The sequence below is a fragment of the Mesoplodon mirus genome (genome assembly GCF_964341445.2).
Source record: "Mesoplodon mirus genome assembly, chromosome: 13".
NCBI classification, from domain to species: Eukaryota; Metazoa; Chordata; class Mammalia; order Artiodactyla; family Ziphiidae; genus Mesoplodon; species Mesoplodon mirus.
This window is the reverse complement of record NC_138989.1, coordinates 29,805,414-29,822,588: the sequence shown is the minus strand read 5'-3', so window position 1 is coordinate 29,822,588 and position 17,175 is coordinate 29,805,414. Positions and strand designations below refer to the sequence as shown.

General features: G+C 50.5%; 1 protein-coding gene across 2 annotated transcripts in view; it reads left to right on the top strand.

Moving 5' to 3' along the window:
• Positions 1–503: 503 nt before the first annotated feature.
• Positions 504–17,175, top strand: part of APCDD1 (APC down-regulated 1) — a 30,741-nt gene continuing 14,069 nt past the window's right edge. Inside the window, exons 1-3 of one of the 2 annotated variants that reach the window (XM_082640721.1) lie at positions 504–755; positions 12,403–12,586; positions 16,430–16,961. In XM_082640721.1, the coding sequence (XP_082496847.1) occupies positions 698–755; positions 12,403–12,586; positions 16,430–16,961 (774 nt within the window). In that variant the 5' untranslated portion in view covers positions 504–697. Of the gene's footprint in view, positions 756–827; positions 12,587–16,429; positions 16,962–17,175 lie in introns of those variants that run through there. The other variant, XM_082640720.1, reaches the window with a different exon arrangement.

Here is a 17,175-nt window from a genome sequence, read left to right as displayed (position 1 = left end):
GGCCGGAGCCGGAGGCTAAGAGGGGATGAGGCTTGGGGAGGGCGGGGCAGGGCAGCGAGAGGAGTGGAAGGAGAAGAGAGCGGAGGCCCTGGAGAAGGAGGGGAGGGCCAGGGGGCGAAGAAGTGCAGAGGGCGGCGGAGCAGGGGCGGCGGTGCCCAGTTCCCTTCAAATCCTGCGCCGGGTCCCGGGGGGATCCCCCGCCCGGTCCAGGCCCCGCCCACACCCGTATCACCTCGCCCCGCCCCTGCATAGCCCCTCCCCGTTCAGACCCCGCCCCCCCGCCCCCATCCAGGCCTCGCCCCGCCCGATCCAGGCCATGGCCCGTCCCGTCCCGCCCCACATCGCTCCGCCCCGTCCAGGCCCCGCCCCCTACCGCCCTTTCCCGCGGCGGCGCCCTGGAAATATGAAGAGGAGCTGCGGCGGCTGCGGCGGCGGTGGCCAGTGCAACGCGGAGCGGCGGCGGCGGCCGGGCGAGCACGGGGCGGCCGGGCGCGCAGGGCCGGGCGCGGGACGGGAGGCCGGGAGCGGAGGGGCCGGGCCGGGCATGGGGCGCGCCGCGGCCGCCTGAAGCGCGGGCCTGGCCCTGTCCCCGCGCGGCCGGGCCGCGCCGCCCGGGCTGCAAGCGGGTCCCGGGAAGCTGGGTTCCCGGACGGCGGGCGGTGCGGCGCGCGCGGGCGGCCCCGGAGGAGGCCTGGAGATGTCCTGTGTGCGCCGCCTCCTGCTCACATCCCTGTTCCCGGCCCTCCTGCTTCACGGTGAGTCCGGGGGGGCCGGGAGCCGAGTGGACACCCCGGAACCGAGGGGGCCGCGCGGCCGGGCGCAGCCCCCTCCTGGGCGCCCTGGAAGAGGCTCGCCTTCCCGGGCGCCGGCCGCGCTCTCTCTGGAAGGGCGCGCACGCAGACTTTATGTCCAAGTCCCGGGACACTTGTGTCCACTCTGCGGGGTTTCAGACTATAGGGGGTCATGGAACCGCAGGCTATGCGACCCTTTACAGAGTGTCAGAGCGCTGGCAGGGCTCTTGCTGGGGTCCAAGCTTTGGGGGCACTGTGCAGAGAACTGTGATCATTTCAGGGAAAAAGCAGCTCGGGGTGTTTGTGTTCGCCCCTCGGAGGACGAGTGTGTTGAGGGGCTGGGGAGGGGTCTCTCCCAGGTGGACCGGTAGGTTCTCTGGACGGACTTTCAGGGAGCAGGGGCCTCCTAGCAGCCAAGGTGCAGTAATTAAAACCAGTCCCCTAAGTTCTCCGGGACCTGAGCTTGTTTCCTCCCGCTCTTCTGGGTCGTTTTGTTTCTGTTTCATGTGTCACATGTCATCAGCAGCTCTAGTAAACCCTCAGCCAGAGAACAGCAGGCTTTAAAAGAGTTCCAGGAATTGCACTGAGGAAAATAAGATAGCATTGCACCGGGGGTGGGAAGGCAGATTTTGTGCGAGACCTGTGGCGATCATGGGGACAGGTGGCTGCAGAACACGTGCTGATCCAGATGTCCTGGGCCAGCTTTTCCTAACGGTGGACACCTGACTGTTCAGCAGAGTGTCCACCAGGAGCAGGGCTCTCCTGCCTCCACACCCACCACGGGCACCCCAAACCTCTGCACATCGGGTCATCAGGTCAGCACCCTCACGGCCTCTAGGTTTCCGATCCAGCTTCAGAAGGCATTTGGCTGGCGCTGAAGGTCAGGGGTGACTCCCAGACCATCTAGGAAGGGGAGGAGACAGCAACCCGGGAGCCCTGCGCTGCTGTATTCTTTGTCACCCTGCTGGGGCCGGCAGTATGGGCAGCGCAGGTCCACAGGCCCTGCACACAAGTTGGGCTGGGCCAGACCTGCCTGATTGCCAAGGTGTGCCCGGAGCCCCAGTGATCCCAGACTTTCAAAGTCAGGATGGAAGGCTGGCAGTTCGAGGGCCAGAGAGAGAAGGTGTAATTACAGGGTTGTACTCCTAGGCCCATCTGCTTAGAATTACAGAGCCGTTTTCATCTTTGGCTGAAACATGAAACACATCAGAGCCAATGGGCAGATCAAACAGCAGCTGCCACCCACACCAGAAACAAGAGGCAGAGAGAGAGAGGACACAGGGGAGAGTGTCCCCCCAAAAATCTCTTGTCGTATCTGTGCAGGAAAATGGTCATATGGGCAAATGCCTTTAAAATGAAAAAGTACTTGACAATTTGGCATGAACAGAATGTTTTTTTTCATAAAGCCATTTGCCTTTTGGACTACAAAAGCCATGCTCAGAAACACAGCCTGGGCCAACCCACCCTGAACTTTTCTTCCTTGTTTTGAGAGCTGGAAGTTGTAACCACACTTCCTGCACCACAGTGTGGTAAAGGCTGGTAAGGGGAGCCCAAGTATATCCTCAGTGAGGTTCAAGTATAGCCCCAGATCTCCAAATTCCAGCTGGAGTCAGCCTGAGCTCCTTGAGGTCAGGGGTTCACCCAGATCCACAGTGTGCAGGGAGGGAGTAAGGAAGGGGGGAATAAGCCAGTGGGGCCAGACCCTGTGCATGTGTGCACGTGTGTGTGCACATGTGCATATGATGAAGAGTATGTAAAATAAAAAAGGAGGTTTGCCAAGTTTAATGCGATGACAGGGATAACCCTGCAAAAAGTCATCCCATTTCAAAGTGAACCTGCAGTGGCAGAGTTATTCACACTGATGTTGCCCACAGAGCAACTGAGCTCGTGCAGGGCGCATGGGACTCCAACACAGAGGAGAAACTGAGGGAGTGGTCCTCTGGGTATAAATCTCTGCGATTTGAGAGAGGCTTGTCACGATTCCTTAGGATAATGTAAAGCACCAAGAAAAAATTGGGTATTCTCCGTTTCCCCCTTTTCTGCCTGATGTTTACTTGATTGAAGTAGTTTTAATGGGAAATGGGTATTAATCAACCTAACCCAAGGGAATGGCTTGAGAGTGTGTCCTACTCTGTAGTTAGGGGTTTTGCTAGTATTTGAAAATTCTGTAGTAACAGATGGAGCTTGATTATGTATCTTAATAGAAATTATAAGTCTGAAGGAAATTACCTGTACTCTTTTAGAATGGCTTAATGATTTTTTTCCTGATACAGAGGCATTTTTATTTTGCTACTTGTTGTATATTTATGACAGCAATTAGGTAGGTAAAAACATATTTTCTATGGTTATGAATGTGCTTGGGACCAACTTTACGAAATTTCGTTCCAGACATCATTTATAGATTATTTGTTACACTAACAAGTCTCATATTAAGATTAACAAGTACACAAGGCCTTCAGGAAGATTCTGGGTAAAGATGCTGTAGAAACTATTGTGTTTGGCATCCAATCTTCAGTTTTTTTGGTTACTTTTATTTCAACTCAGGCAAGTTATAAATCACCCCTAGGTCCTATTGGTGAGTAAATTAGGGTCTGGAAAGACTGGAGTCCATTTGCTGTGCTTGAAAACTGTAAATGTAGTGGGAGAGTTCAAAATGTGGCGGCATAAAAGTATACATCTTGGTCTTACTTTCCTGTCCTCCAACATCTGAGAACAATTGCATTTCTTAATCCAAGTAAAACCTATTGAATGTCATGAAGGTATGCAGCTGGGGTATGTCCCTTGTCACTGTTTTATTTGCTTAGATGAAAAGCCACAAAAATCATTCTGTTCCAGAAACCAGATTAACGTGAGATATTTCAGAAAAAGTGGTGCTTTAATGTGCCCCAAAGTGCTCATTCTCTTTATTAATGGAAACATTTGACTTTAAGTTTTGGAGCCGTTGTTGGGGAGATGTTCTTCTTCCATCGCCATTTACTTTTGTAGGATTCATCGACTTTTCTGAAATGGGAAGACACTTCTGAGCTATCACCTTTCACTTGAGTGTATTCTATTAAAACTGAAAAAAAAACGCCCAAAACTGTGGATTACCGAATGACTGACTGCTTAACCAACAAAATGTGAGGAAACATTACAATAGGGTAAAATAGAATCTTTGACATATCATTTTACTGGAGACAGTTTTTGTGACCAAGAAAACATTGCCTTTCCTGCACCTTTTCCCCCTTAGTCATAAAATGTAATCTTGAAAAGAAATATTACTTATCTGCTAATAGCAGGGAGCAAGGGTCTTAGACAGATGGTAAATATTCTCCTTTGAGAGAAACTATCTTCAAGCACGTAGCTGAGCCGTCCCGTCATAGCCGTGGTCCTTCTTTTTCTCCCTAAATGAGTAGAGAACTCAACACCAGCGGATGATAGGACTGTGTAAACACCTACCGTTTAGGGACAGACTGATGACAATTTGATAGAATCAGTTAAAGGGAAGCATAAAACATTTAGGACTGGAAATATGAAAGGACTCATTAGTGATCTTGTACACCTGTGGAAAGCTTACATGGCAGCACGTGGCCTCTGCGCGGCATTGAAGTGATCCCAAGGAAAAGCTCAGGAAAAACCTGCCACCATCCGAGCATGAGCTCTTGCTGTGTCCAGGTGTTATGTGCACAGGCCATTTAGTTCTTTTCAATTTGGGTTCATATTGGGAATAAAGTTATTTTGGAATGTCGTGTGATAGGGATCTAGGTCAGAGTAAGGATGTGGTGTCACCCTGTAGTTACTGAGGCTCGTCTGTTCTCGAAGGGTTTTCTAGCTTCATGCCTTCAGCCAACCATTCGGTCAACAGGTACATTAAGAGGGCCTCCTGCATGGCTGTGTCCCTGCCGGCTGGGGACAGGGCTGTGAGGAGGGGCAGCCCCCCTTCCTGAAGAGTCCTGAGAATACCTGGCAGGATGAGAAGAGCTTATTGGAGAGCCCAGAGGTGGGAGGCTGGCACACTGCCCTTGACCGCGGTGTTCGTCCCTGCTGGGAATCCCATCACTCCACATACACACGCACACCCCACACACATCATGCACACACCAGACACACAAATACACACATACCATGTACGTAGTCAGACACACCACACACACACACACCATGAACATACACACACACACACACATGACTGTGTGAAGAGCATGGCTGTGGCGGCGGCCGTCAGCTCCAGGCCCAGCAGGAAAACCATGCTGTCTGTGGTTGGACCCCAGTGTCTGGCCCGGGGACCATGGCCTTAAAAGAAAAACGACTTAGAAAATTACCTCATTTTCATCAAAAGTTAAATGAAACCAGGAATTTGAAATCCTGACTTTACTATGTTTCTCATAAAGGGAAAATGCTTTTAGATAAGGTTGAAAGATTGGCAAAAGCAGCTCTCTCAGCTTTGATCTCCAACAACATGGAAATAAAAGCAAGCGCTTGGTGAGTGTAGGTGCCCACCTGGGAGTGAACGGCAGCTTTTGTTCCAAAACATGGAAGCTGTGCAGGCGGTCACGTAGCTGCCTCGACTTCACAGCCCACATTACAGTGATGAGGGCTCTTTTACTGGGGCTGGGCGATTTCACGGCAAAGTAATCACCTGCATTTCCCCTCATCGCTCCCGTTTTCTCTGCTGCGTGTTTTTCTGCATCGCACCAGTTCCACCGTGAGATGCTTCCTCACTCTGGTGTGGGAGTGACGCAGGTCACGTTGTATCAAGGACAGAAAGGTGCAAAGTGAGCGGGAAAGGGCCTTTCAGAGACCCTCTCAGAGACCACCATTGTGAATGTCTTGACATTATATTTATTTGGTCGTTTTGATTTTATTTTTTTAAGCATTAAAGTACCTATGCAGTGACTAACCCGATCAAAGATGAGTTCAGTCCCAAGTGTGCCTGAAAAGTGTCTCCTTCCGAACTCATTTCACATTTTATTGTGTGTAAAGTGGTTTGGTGCTTTGGGTTCTCGATCTAGGTAGACAGGTGAAAAGCTGCTGAGTATATCAAGAGGATTCTCCCGGGGACTTGGCCACACGCCGTGTTTCCCTTCACATGTCAGCGATGGGGCAAGCCTTGGAGACAGCCTCGCACGCAGTAGGCCCTCAGCCACCTGCTGAAGGGACTACTCAGGGTCTCTGCTCCAACCCCCGCCCCATGCCCTTTGCCCTCTGCCTGGTCCCTGTCGGTGGCCTGGCTCGCTCTTGGAGAACAACAGGCTCAGCAATAAGCGTTGCTTCAGGCAACAGAGAAACACTGCATTTGTTCCCTTTGAAGCCTGTGCTCAGGGCTGCTTTCTGTGTGCAGAGTCTGGTGACTTGGGTGATGCCAACAGTCACCTGACCTCACGGGCCTTGAACTTAGGGTACAGATGCCCATGTAAATGGTTAATCCTGTGCCTCCTCTGTTTGGGGAAATCTGGTTTTTTATTTGCTATCTCTGGGAGTTTTCACTCTCTGAACAGTAGACTGGCAATCATGGTAGTGGTAAAGATCATTCTGTAAAAATCGTTGTGAGTGATTTCATCCGTGGAAGTGAAGAACTCTTACCTACACACACACCTGTGCATGTGATACACCCTCCAGAGCCCAAGGAGCTCATGTAGTTCTCTGCAAATGGTCATCTATAAAATTGTCCCCTAAAGCCTTCGGGAATTAATTTGTTTTCAACAGGAGAACAATTTCCTTCCAGGGTCTACATTTTTCTCCCACCCGTACTTGAAAGAAGCTGCCCCCTTGTCATAATCATTTGATCTGGGCCCAGGCCATGGGACCCCGGATGTTAGAGACCATTTTGTAGTGAGGTCACTTTGATAACCTGCTTCATCAGAAAGCCACTGGTCGGGGCGGTGCTGTGGTGGCTCCCACTGGCACTGGTATCAGGGGCTGGCTGTTCGTAGAACCCTTGACATTGAAGGCTGGTTCTCCACCCACTCCTTTCTGTTCCCGTGTAGTAACTGGAATTTGATATATGAGATAATATAGGCGTGAAGTGAGCCTTCGAGTGTTTTACAAACATTAGTTATTATCTCCATTACTGTAATTTTCACTTTGTACAGGGGAACGAAAGGCACCTATCCGATGACTTAGCCAAAGTCACCTTGAAGCCTGAAAACTCAGTCCCTTTCTTACTGCACTGATGTTGTTTAACCCTTCGAGATGCTCTTTTCCTTGCATTCATTTACAGCAAAAATCTTAATGAATGGAGCCCAATGAACTAATCTTCGCAACTGACCAAATATCTAGAATCCTCAGTTTATCAAAGTCTTGATGTTATTTGTGTGTGCTTTGATGTTGTGTGTGTCTTTGTATTTGTGTGTGTCTTGATGTTATTTGTGTGTGTGTTATGTGTGTGTGCCCTCCTACACGTGTGCTTCCTCACTCGTATGAGAAACACAAGGGGAAAAACCCTCTCTTGGACTAAATAGGGTTGTCACCTGTCCGCCCCACTACTTCTGTATCCAAAGCAACATCACACAGGCACTGAGGTTCCTAACGATGACCTCACTGTGATCTGCCTTAAGAGCCTGAAAGATCATAATGTCAACTGCACTCAACGTTCAATAGCAGAATTATCAACAACCAAATGCTGTGGTTAGTCAACACTTCTGATTATACAGATAATCCAATCAAGTGGAGGTTTTTAAAGTTATTCTATATAATAAGCACATTTATTATTATAACTAATAAGTACACTCAGGCAGGAACTATTACTACAGCTAGTCACCACCCTTAAGTTGGATGTTTATTTATACAATTGAAGATGTATGAAAGTGGACACATAAGTATTTTGCAAAAGTTTTTTTCCAGATACAGTGCTAAATTAGTACAGACCCTTACTTTCCTCTCGCCGTCTTTCCCTCCCTCCCTTCCTTCTTTCCTCTCTTTTCAAATAACTTTTTGGTAATACCTTTTCCCACAACATGCCAAAGATGGTCAGTGCCTCTCCGGGACCACCAAAAAGATTTACTGCTTTGTTGAAAGCAGTTCCCTTCTCTTATCTTTCTCATTTATTAGGCAAAAATGATGCACTGAACCATGGCAGAAGCTTCATAATTGATCTTCCTGCTTCTTAGCCCTCCAAAAAAAGGGAAAAGCAGTCTTTTCACAATGGAATCCTTATCCTACGTTACATTGCTTACAGGCTTTGGGTGGTTCCTCTTCCCTGTTTCAGCCCAGTCCACCCTCAGGATGACGCACTCACAGCTCTTGATCACAGCCTGGCCTCTGTTTTGCCACTGTTCCCTCCTGGGCCACCCTGCAATCTCCCCTCCCTAAGGCGCCTCCATCCCCCCTGCACGAATCTCCCGCCCCCTCCTTATGTTGGGCATGTGCTATAAACTCTGCCTGGACCACTTCTCTTCAGTCTTCGAGGCATAGCTGCCTGCTCCCTCCGTCTTTCTGAGTCCCTTTATAAGTCCATTGGGGTTCTGATTTCTTCCCCAACTGAGGATTCCTTGGGGCATAATGTTTGTAGCTTCTGTGCCTGCACAGTGCCTGGCCCTGCAGAGAGTCCTTTCTGATCGTTTGAATGAGTGAGTTGCTAGTTTCAGTCTCAGATTTGGAGCTGACATAGTTCTGGCGATGCAGGAACACGGGGGTCCCTGGGTTGACCAGAAGTCTAAGGCTGGTCTCCTTGGAGGGCACCCATGGCTGATGCTGAGAAGGAAGTCATGGGATGTAAGGTGAGAGCATTCCACATGGCCTCCCCTGTGGCTGAACTAGGTGCTTCAAGTGGCCTTTTCATTCCCAGCCATTTACTAGAAGGAGGCCTCACATGGGGGTGGGGGGTGTAATCCACGTCCCACACCAAATGAGCCAATAAGTGTTGGTGACCCCTGTCCATACTTGACCCTAAGAGACGGCTTCTCCTGCCTGACAGCAACGCCTGCTGTCACTTGACCCTTTTAATTTTGCTCCCTAAGGGTCACTGAGTTGGTGGGTATTTCAAAGGAAAAAGATAAAAAGAATAAATTCCAACCCTATTTTCCCATCCTAAAAATTCAGTCCCACCCTCGCGAGTGAGCCCTCAGCCACTGTGTCCCGGGGAGGGGCTGGCTGTCGAGTCCTCCATCTGGCTATCCTGCTGGCCTCCTGGGCCGACGGCCTTGCCAGGTCCCTGACGTTGGCTCCTGTCTGACAGGAGCAGTAGCAAGATGGAGCTTGGCCTCTGGAAACTCTGAGTGACTTAATCTTCTGCCTGCTTTCTAATGATGTGCAAATTGGTGGTTCTAGGATTTTATGTCTTCCCCACCCCTGGTTAAAAAGCTGGCTGTCGGCTCCAGCCTCCTGCACAACCGTGCAGGTCCTGAGCACCACAGCCCCTTCCTTTGCCTCTGAACTCACCTCCTGCCCAAACCCCACCATCCCACCCTTGTCCTTGGACGTGCAGTCCAAGTGAGACCTTAAGAGCCTCCGGGTCAGAAAAACTTATCTTCAATCTTCTTTATGCTTCCAGCCCTTAAGCTACACAGAGTGGCAGCGTGTAGTTATTTGTTAAACTGAGTAGAGCTTGTCACCACCCCTGCCCTCCATCCAGGTCACCAGTTAGTTGGCTGCCAGGAGCCCGGGCCTCGCTCTGGGCACACTGTCCCTCCAGAGCGCAGAGTGAGCTGGGCTCCAGGAGACTCTTACCATTATTCCAGCCATTCTGTTAGTTAGGAAGGCCTTTCTCAGGACCTCCAAGAGCCTTACTCATCATTTAAAATAATAGCAACTAACGTCTAACAAGAACCGTGAACCATGTGCTAAAGGAAATGATCTCAGTGAATCCTGAGACCAACTCCAAGTGACGGCAGTGCTGTCACCCCCTCCGTACAGATGAGCACACGAAGGCTTGGGGGTGTTAAGTGACTTGTTTATGGTCACAGTGCTGATCATGTGTTTCATCGATTGTAGGATTTACAGTTTTTCATGTATAAGGTCTGGGCAGTGGGTGTGCATCTCCGGTGGGTGGGGCCTCTGGCTCCTGTGAGCCTGCAGGTGGCAGTCATGCGGCAGACCTGTCATCGCCTGTGTGAACCTGGACCCATGCTGTCCTCATGTCACTTCCTCTGTGTGTGTCCTTGTTACTCTCCATCTATGGTTTAGTTGCCAATAGGTTGGTTTTGAAAATAGAGTAAACACTGCAGCCAAGTGTTAGAATTCACTTGTAAACTCCACTCTCAGCGCTGAAAAGAAAAACAGTGTGGAAATCAGGCAGCCCAGTAACAGAGCCAGGGGTGTCCGTGTAACATCAGTGGGGCGAGTATTTATCACGGTGAGGGGGGTAGTAACTGCACTTATATATTTTCTGACCGAGAAACAGTTATTTGGAAAGAAAGATGCCACAAAAAGATAAGGCTGTGTTTGAGCCTTGTTGTCAAGATTCGTGCAGAGCAAACCGATTACCTGTCCTGAGTGAAGCGTTGCAACTGAAGGCCAGACACGGTGCCAGATCTCTTTGGAGAGATAAAGCAGTCGGAGGCCCTGTGCATGCTCCAAGGATGTTGGGACTGCTGCTAAGGCAGGTGTCATCATTTAAATGCAAGTGTTTTGTCGCTGGTAATAAAATAATGATGCATCTTAATCACTGAAGTCTTGGATTTGATGAAATCCTTTAAGTGGCTGATCTAGTTTCAAACCCAAGCAGCCCAGCTCCAGAATTTCACCGATATCCACTCCCCTCCCGGTTTTCCTTAGCTTTATGGGAAAACATTTGCAGGGTGTAAAGGAGTTTATAAATCAATTTTTAGAACATAGCTTGGTTGATCATGAGAGCATGACATCTTTACTGAATGCTGGGTGTCATATTTAAAGAAGACTCTTCCGCAACTCCCAGTGCTTTGTGACTTGAGTTAAAATATGTATTTTTGCCACGTTACAATTTATCATTCAATTGACCCACCAAATGGCAAGTTGTACTGTTTGATTTCATTCCTGACAGGGAATTTAGGAGGTGCTTCCTATCAACAAGATGACCACAACTCTTGGGGTCGGTGGAGGTATCCCCCCATCCTCTAGTTTAAAGCTAACTGAGAGAGATCAGCACAAGTGCCAGACAAATGGGGATTAAAATGCTGGAATTGGGATAAATAACCCCTCAGAAGTCACAGTACAGGTGGATGTCCATGTAGGATTGCCAACAGGTCACCCCTGCATTTTCCAGACTTTCCACCTGGCTCAGTGCCATAGCCCAGCCACTGAAGGGTCCTTACTATGGGGGTGGGAGGGGGCTGATCAAAATGCATGTATTTTATGTATTTTGAAAACAGGCTGGTTTTGCAAAGAAACAGAGAAAAATAGCCCAGTTAGAAGGCTTGTTTCCTTCTTCTCTCTGGGGAGGGTCAGGGACGGAGCACCCAGGACCATCGTTTCAGTGGAAGTGCCTTCCTTGGGATGGGAGCTCGAGGCCACGGAGGGGGTCCTCGCTTAACAGCCCTGAGCATTAGTGTCTACTCCACCTGACACAGGTTTCTGAGTTTTAGTGTCGCCCGTGTTCTAGCTCAGGTGTGACTCACCTGGTTTGGCTGAATGGGGTTGCTGGTGAGGTTGCGTTTAACATTCATTGCAAAACGATGACCACAGTTTCATTAACATCCATCTTTTATTGTTGTACGTTTGTCTAACTAGTGTCATTTTTTTTTTTTTTTTTTTTTTTGCTAACACAGTGCTGAATTCCTAGTAGGTCCACAATAAAGACCTCTCAGATTGTGAGTCACTTCAGGAGTGAATCTCAGAGGAAACAGTGGGCTTTCAGATGATAACTCCATCTGTTTTCCTTGCCTTCTTCTGCACACGAGGCTGGTGGTACTTTTGCATGTGTAAATTTTGGCCAACCTGGACGACGTGAAGATAAACTTAGTCCTAGTGTCCCTTTACCCATGGAGAATACAGATGTGCAATCAAAACCCTGTAACATATGTTTGTTTGTCACCAACTCTGAGGGGCAGCCTTGGAAGATCACTGGGGGAAATGCCACACCTGAGCCCTTATAGGGCGGGCGTAGGACTTGCACCCCCTCTAGAGGGCGTCCGTTTGGGGATTGAGAGACCCCGAGGTGCATGAGGTAGTGCGGGCAGAAGGGAGTCCCCACTGTGGGGCGCCTCCTAGCTGTTCCCTGGGCCTTTCTCCCCGTCTCCGTTCACCCTTCACTGAAGCTGCTGGCTCTCTGCCTTCCCGTCTGTGTGTCACTGCACCTGTCCACCCTTTCTGACTCCCCTCTCTACCTGTCCTCTCAGCCCCATCTCCAGCCTTGATGGCTCTGGAGCACGCAGTCCTGTCCCCTGCAGCCCTGCACAGCTGCTCGTGGGATGCACAGCCTTGTTTGCAGTTTCGTGGACCTGGGTTTGAGCTCAGGCTTTGCCAGGAGCTCGCCAAGCGACCTCATGCAAATCACATTCGTTATCTCCACAGACCCCAGTTTTCTCACCTGGGAGAGGATCTTCTGGGACACTGTAGAATGTGAATTCTTGGAGAGCAAAGACAGTGATAAAACCTGGTGTTTCCCACCTGTGGGATGTCCCCACCTGTGGGATGTCCCCGCCTCGGGGACAGCTCCTCAGCTGGCCTCACGTCTCTGCGGCTCCCCTGACACCTGCCTTGCATGTATCTGTTTCAGGGCTGGGAGAGGGCTCTGCCCTCCTTCATCCGGACAGCAGGTCCCACCCGAGGTCCTTGGAGAAAAGTGCCTGGAGGGCTTTCAAGGAATCCCAGTGTCACCACATGCTCAAACATCTCCACAATGGTGCCAGGATCACTGTGCAGATGCCGCCTGCCATCGAGGGCCACTGGGTGTCCACTGGGTAAGAGGCTGGGGTGGGGGTCCCGGGAGGTCCTGGAGAGCGCACTGCTATGCAGAGCCTTCTTAGGTTTTCTCAGGTGCACAGAGGCTTTCTAGAATCTACAGTGATTCTGGGGTTGTCTGAGTTCTAACTCACAGCAAAGCGACGCTTTGAAATTCGGGTTGGTGAAGAAACAGAGCTCAGTCCTGTTGAAATCTAAGCCTCAGCAGCGGTGATACAGTACCGCTGTGAACCCACATGGGAGTGAATATGTCCTTGTTTATTGAACCCCATAGGACCACTCCTGTATGAAAAGAAACCATTAGCAAGTGAAATTAGGAGTCTGTGTTTCACCAACCCTGAAACACGACTTGCAAGCTTCTGATGGTCTAAATATTCTAGCCATATTCTGGTAATTTAATATACAGCTTCAGGGTCTGAGAGTAAGTTAAAAGGTACCCATGCTACCTCAACCAGCCAGGGTGCAGCTCTTGGCTTCTTTTCCAGGCTGTGGAGCTGAGATTTATCCCAGTTTGAGCTCTGGCTTATCTTCCATTAGAGCTTTTAAAAATAGCCCAGAGGCAGACCTGCAATCTCTTCCCTGCGCATTAAATTGTTGCAAATTCACAAGGCTAACATGGGATCTGATCACTTCTGTGCAGACCACTCCTCCAGGTACCTTGGGGAGGGATCACAGGCATCCAGAGAAGAGAAAAAAGAAATCTTACGAGGAAGACCTAGCGGTTTTTGGGTTTTGGTTTTTTCCTAAAAATGGGGTTTCTCAAAATAACCGCATGGTCAGTATTGGCACAATCTTAATGTGACGTACTTTTAAATAATTTATCATTTCGTTCAATGAATATTTCTGGAGCTCACAAATATTTACTGCATGCGAGCACTGCTCTAGATTTTGTGGGTATAGCAGCGAATGAAACAGACATGGCCCCTGTCTTCGGGAATTTTACAAATACACAAAGAAGTGTTACGAAGAGGGAAGAAACAACAGGTGCTCAAGGAGAATACTAGGGCCCCTATTTTAGGACAGGGTGGGGTAGGAAGGGCTACCAAGAAGAGGACACTTGAGCTGAGATGTCCTTGGCTGTGCAAGACCAGGGAAGAGCTTTCCCTGTGGGAGGACTAGCAGAGGCTGCACCGGAGAAGCAGGGACAGGAGCCCTTGTTCCGGGGATGGGGAACAGCCCCAGGCAGGTCAAGAAGGAGGCGGGGCCAGCCCCCAGGACCCCCTGCACGCCTTGTCTCTGCGAGTTTGGCTTTTAATCTAAGAGAACTGGGACGTCATTGAAGAGATTTCAGCAAGGGCTGTGCTCAAACCTGATTCAGCTTGACTGAAGGGCGCTCTGGCTGCAAGTGGGTGGTGGGAAGAGTGACTTGGGGACAACCAGGGTTCTTGGCCTCCTTGATCAATAGAAATTGATAAGAGGCCAGACAAGAAATTCAGGCCAGGCTTTATTGGGGCCCCTGCTGCAGCAAGGGGGAGCAAGAACAAACAACAGGTTCCCTTGCTTGCTTCCCAAGGAAGGGTGAGCTGGTTCCTTGTATAGGCTGAGGGTAGGGGCAGGCCCAGGAGTGGGGCCGGAGGCGTGGCTCAGGCGGTCTGCCCACCCCTTGGTGGTGTTGAGTGCAGGGGGAAGGTGCAGTACCCTTCTTTGCTCCTGACTCTTCAGAAGTGGCCGTTGGCTTTTTGGTCTTTTTGTATCTTGTTATCCATAATTTGCCCCAACTGTGCATGCATGCGCACGCAGTTATTTTTAGTCTCTTATAGTTTCTTTGTATTTTGTTGCCCGAGGAGATGTGTGTCCAGGTGCAAGCGCTGCAGCAAAAGGGTCCCAAGTCCCAAATTGTTTTAACTTGGGGATGACCAATTAAAAGACTCAACAGTTCCAGCTGGAGATGACCAAGGCCTGGGTGAGGGGCGTCGGGGGTGGGGCGATGGAGAAGTGAGTGGGCTTGAGCTTGGGACCAAATCAGCAGATTCTCAAGCTGAGATGAAGTGTTAGAAGTCGGCGATCCTCCTGTCTGAACTACAACAGACATGAGTCGCTGCTCACACGGAAGGACTCCTCTGTCCCTGGGAAGGAACATGGGCTTCCTCTCCCTCCTCTGTCACAGAGATGGATGCTCAGAGCACCACTGGCTGCTGTCTGGCAGTACCTGCGGCAGGTGACAGTCTTTACTAAGCTACTGGTACCCACTTCTAAGTGGCCCATTCATCAGTTTGTAAACTAATAGTAGTTTTGAGAACCACTGGCCTTTGGGATTTCAGCCCCACCGCTTGATTTCGCCACTCAGATCAAACCAGAATTATTGTATCTAATAAGTTTATATATAAATAATAGACACAAGCAGGGTTATAAGGCCAAGACTGATAAGACTGAAGTCTCAATGTCACTGAGACTAGGATCTGGCTAAAGGTGATGAGTGGACAGATTCTTTGCCCAGTGCAGGGAAGAAAACCCCCTCATTTCCTGGTGTGGGCTGTGCTGCAGTTGTAAAAATTGATTACAGTTAGAGCAGATAAGGAAGGTCCCATCCAGGTGTTTCTGGCCTAGGCATCCAGCCTTTACCTGATGCCATAGCAGAAAACATTTTTCAGACTTCCCTGGTGGCACAGTGGTTAAGAATCCACCTGCCAATGCAGGGAACACAGGTTTGATCCCTGGTCCGGGAAGATCCCACATGCCGCGGAGCAACTAAGCCCGTGCACCACAACTACTGAGCCTGCACTCTAGAGCCCTCAAGCCACAACTGCTGAGCCCACGTGCCACAACTACTGAAGCCCGCACATCTAGAGCCCGTGCTCTGCAACAAGAGAAGCCACCGCAATGAGAAGCCCGCGCACCGCAACAAAGAGTAGCCCCCGCTTGCCGCAACTAGAGAAAGCCCGCGTGCAACAACGAAGACCCAGTGCAACCAAAAATAAATAAATAAATAATATTTTTAAAAGATATTAATATTAATAGTAAAAAAAAAAAAAAGAAAACCTTCTGCCACTGTCGGCAGCACAACCGAAGGAGCCCTACTTGCCTCTTTATTTTCTGCTAGAGGGAAAACTAATTTTGACTGGACGGGGTAAGGGATGAATTTCCAGTGGCCTTCAAGGGGTGCCTCCCTGAGACTAGATTCCGTTCCAGGACGACAGACACCTGGCACCTGGCTGCTGTGGACATGGTCCAGATGACGGAAGTGGTCAGGAAATCAGCATCTCTAACAACACAGGGAGCATCTTTCCTAGGCCAGCCCCGCACCCTCCTTCCTCCTTCCCGCCTGGGAGCGAGGCCGAGGGGGACGCTGAGGACGGCAGGTTCCTGCCCTTCTGTCTTGTCCATAAAGTGAAAGGAGGACAACCCCGGTGTAGAGTGACCAGGAGCACGGGTGTTGGGCCATGCTCCCCGCCGGGCTCACATCTGGCTCCGATGCTGGCTGGTGAGGGGACCTTGGACACATTTCCTCAGCTCTTGTACCTCAGTTTCCCTATCTGTAAAACAGGACAGTAATAATACCCACCCTTATAGCACAGGGAACTATACTCAATATCTTGTAATAACCTATAATGGAAAAGAATCTGAAAAAGAACAAAACTGAATCACTCTGCTATACACCTGAAACATTGCAAATCAACTGTACTTCAACAACAACAAAAAATACAGAATAAAATGATCCTTGGGATGTAAATAATAATAATAATAATAATACCCCCCACCCCCCAGCTCATAGGTTGCTGTGCGGATTCCGTGAACTGCCCGGAGTACCATCCTGTTATCATTACCGTGATCTCCTGGCACTGTGATAAGCCTCCTCCTCGTTGCTTTGGGCTCACAAGCGTCTTCCTCCCCCTTTTCTGCAGCTGTGAGGTGCGGTCAGGCCCCGAGTTCATCACCAGGTCCTACCGGTTCTACCACAACAACACGTTCAAGGCCTACCAGTTCTACTACGGTGGCAACCGCTGCACCAGCCCCACCTACACGCTGGTGGTCCGCGGCAAGATCCGCCTGCGCCAGGCCTCCTGGATCATCCGCGGCGGCACCGAAGCTGACTACCAGCTGCACCGCGTACAGGTCGTGTGCCACTCAGAGGCCGTGGCGGAGCGGCTCGGCCAGCTGGTCAACCTCACGTGCCCTGGCTTCGCGCCCACTGGTGGTCCCTGGGTGCAGGATGTGCCCTACGACCTGTGGCGGGAGGAGGGCGGCCGCGAGTGCACCCGGGCCGTGAACTTTGCCATGCACGAGCTGCAGCTGGTCCGCGTGGAGAAGCAGTACCTGCAGCACAACCTGGACCGCCTGGTGGAGGAGCTCTTCCTGGGTGACATCCACACTGACGCCTCCCAGAGGATGTTCTACAGGCCGTCCAGCTACCAGCCCCCGCTGCAGAATGCCAAGGTACCCCGCACCACCCTGCATAGCCCCTGGGTGGGCGGGGCTCTGCATCATGGAGGGGCTGCTGGGGGGGGGACGGGGGCGGGAGGGCTGCAGGTTGGGTGGGGGGACACGTAGCCCAGTCAGGAGGCCCGGGTGGGCCACCACCTTGCTCTGTGATGGGGCCTCGGTTTTCCTATTTGATGAGGGTGGTGGTCCTGGGACTGGTGATGCAGAG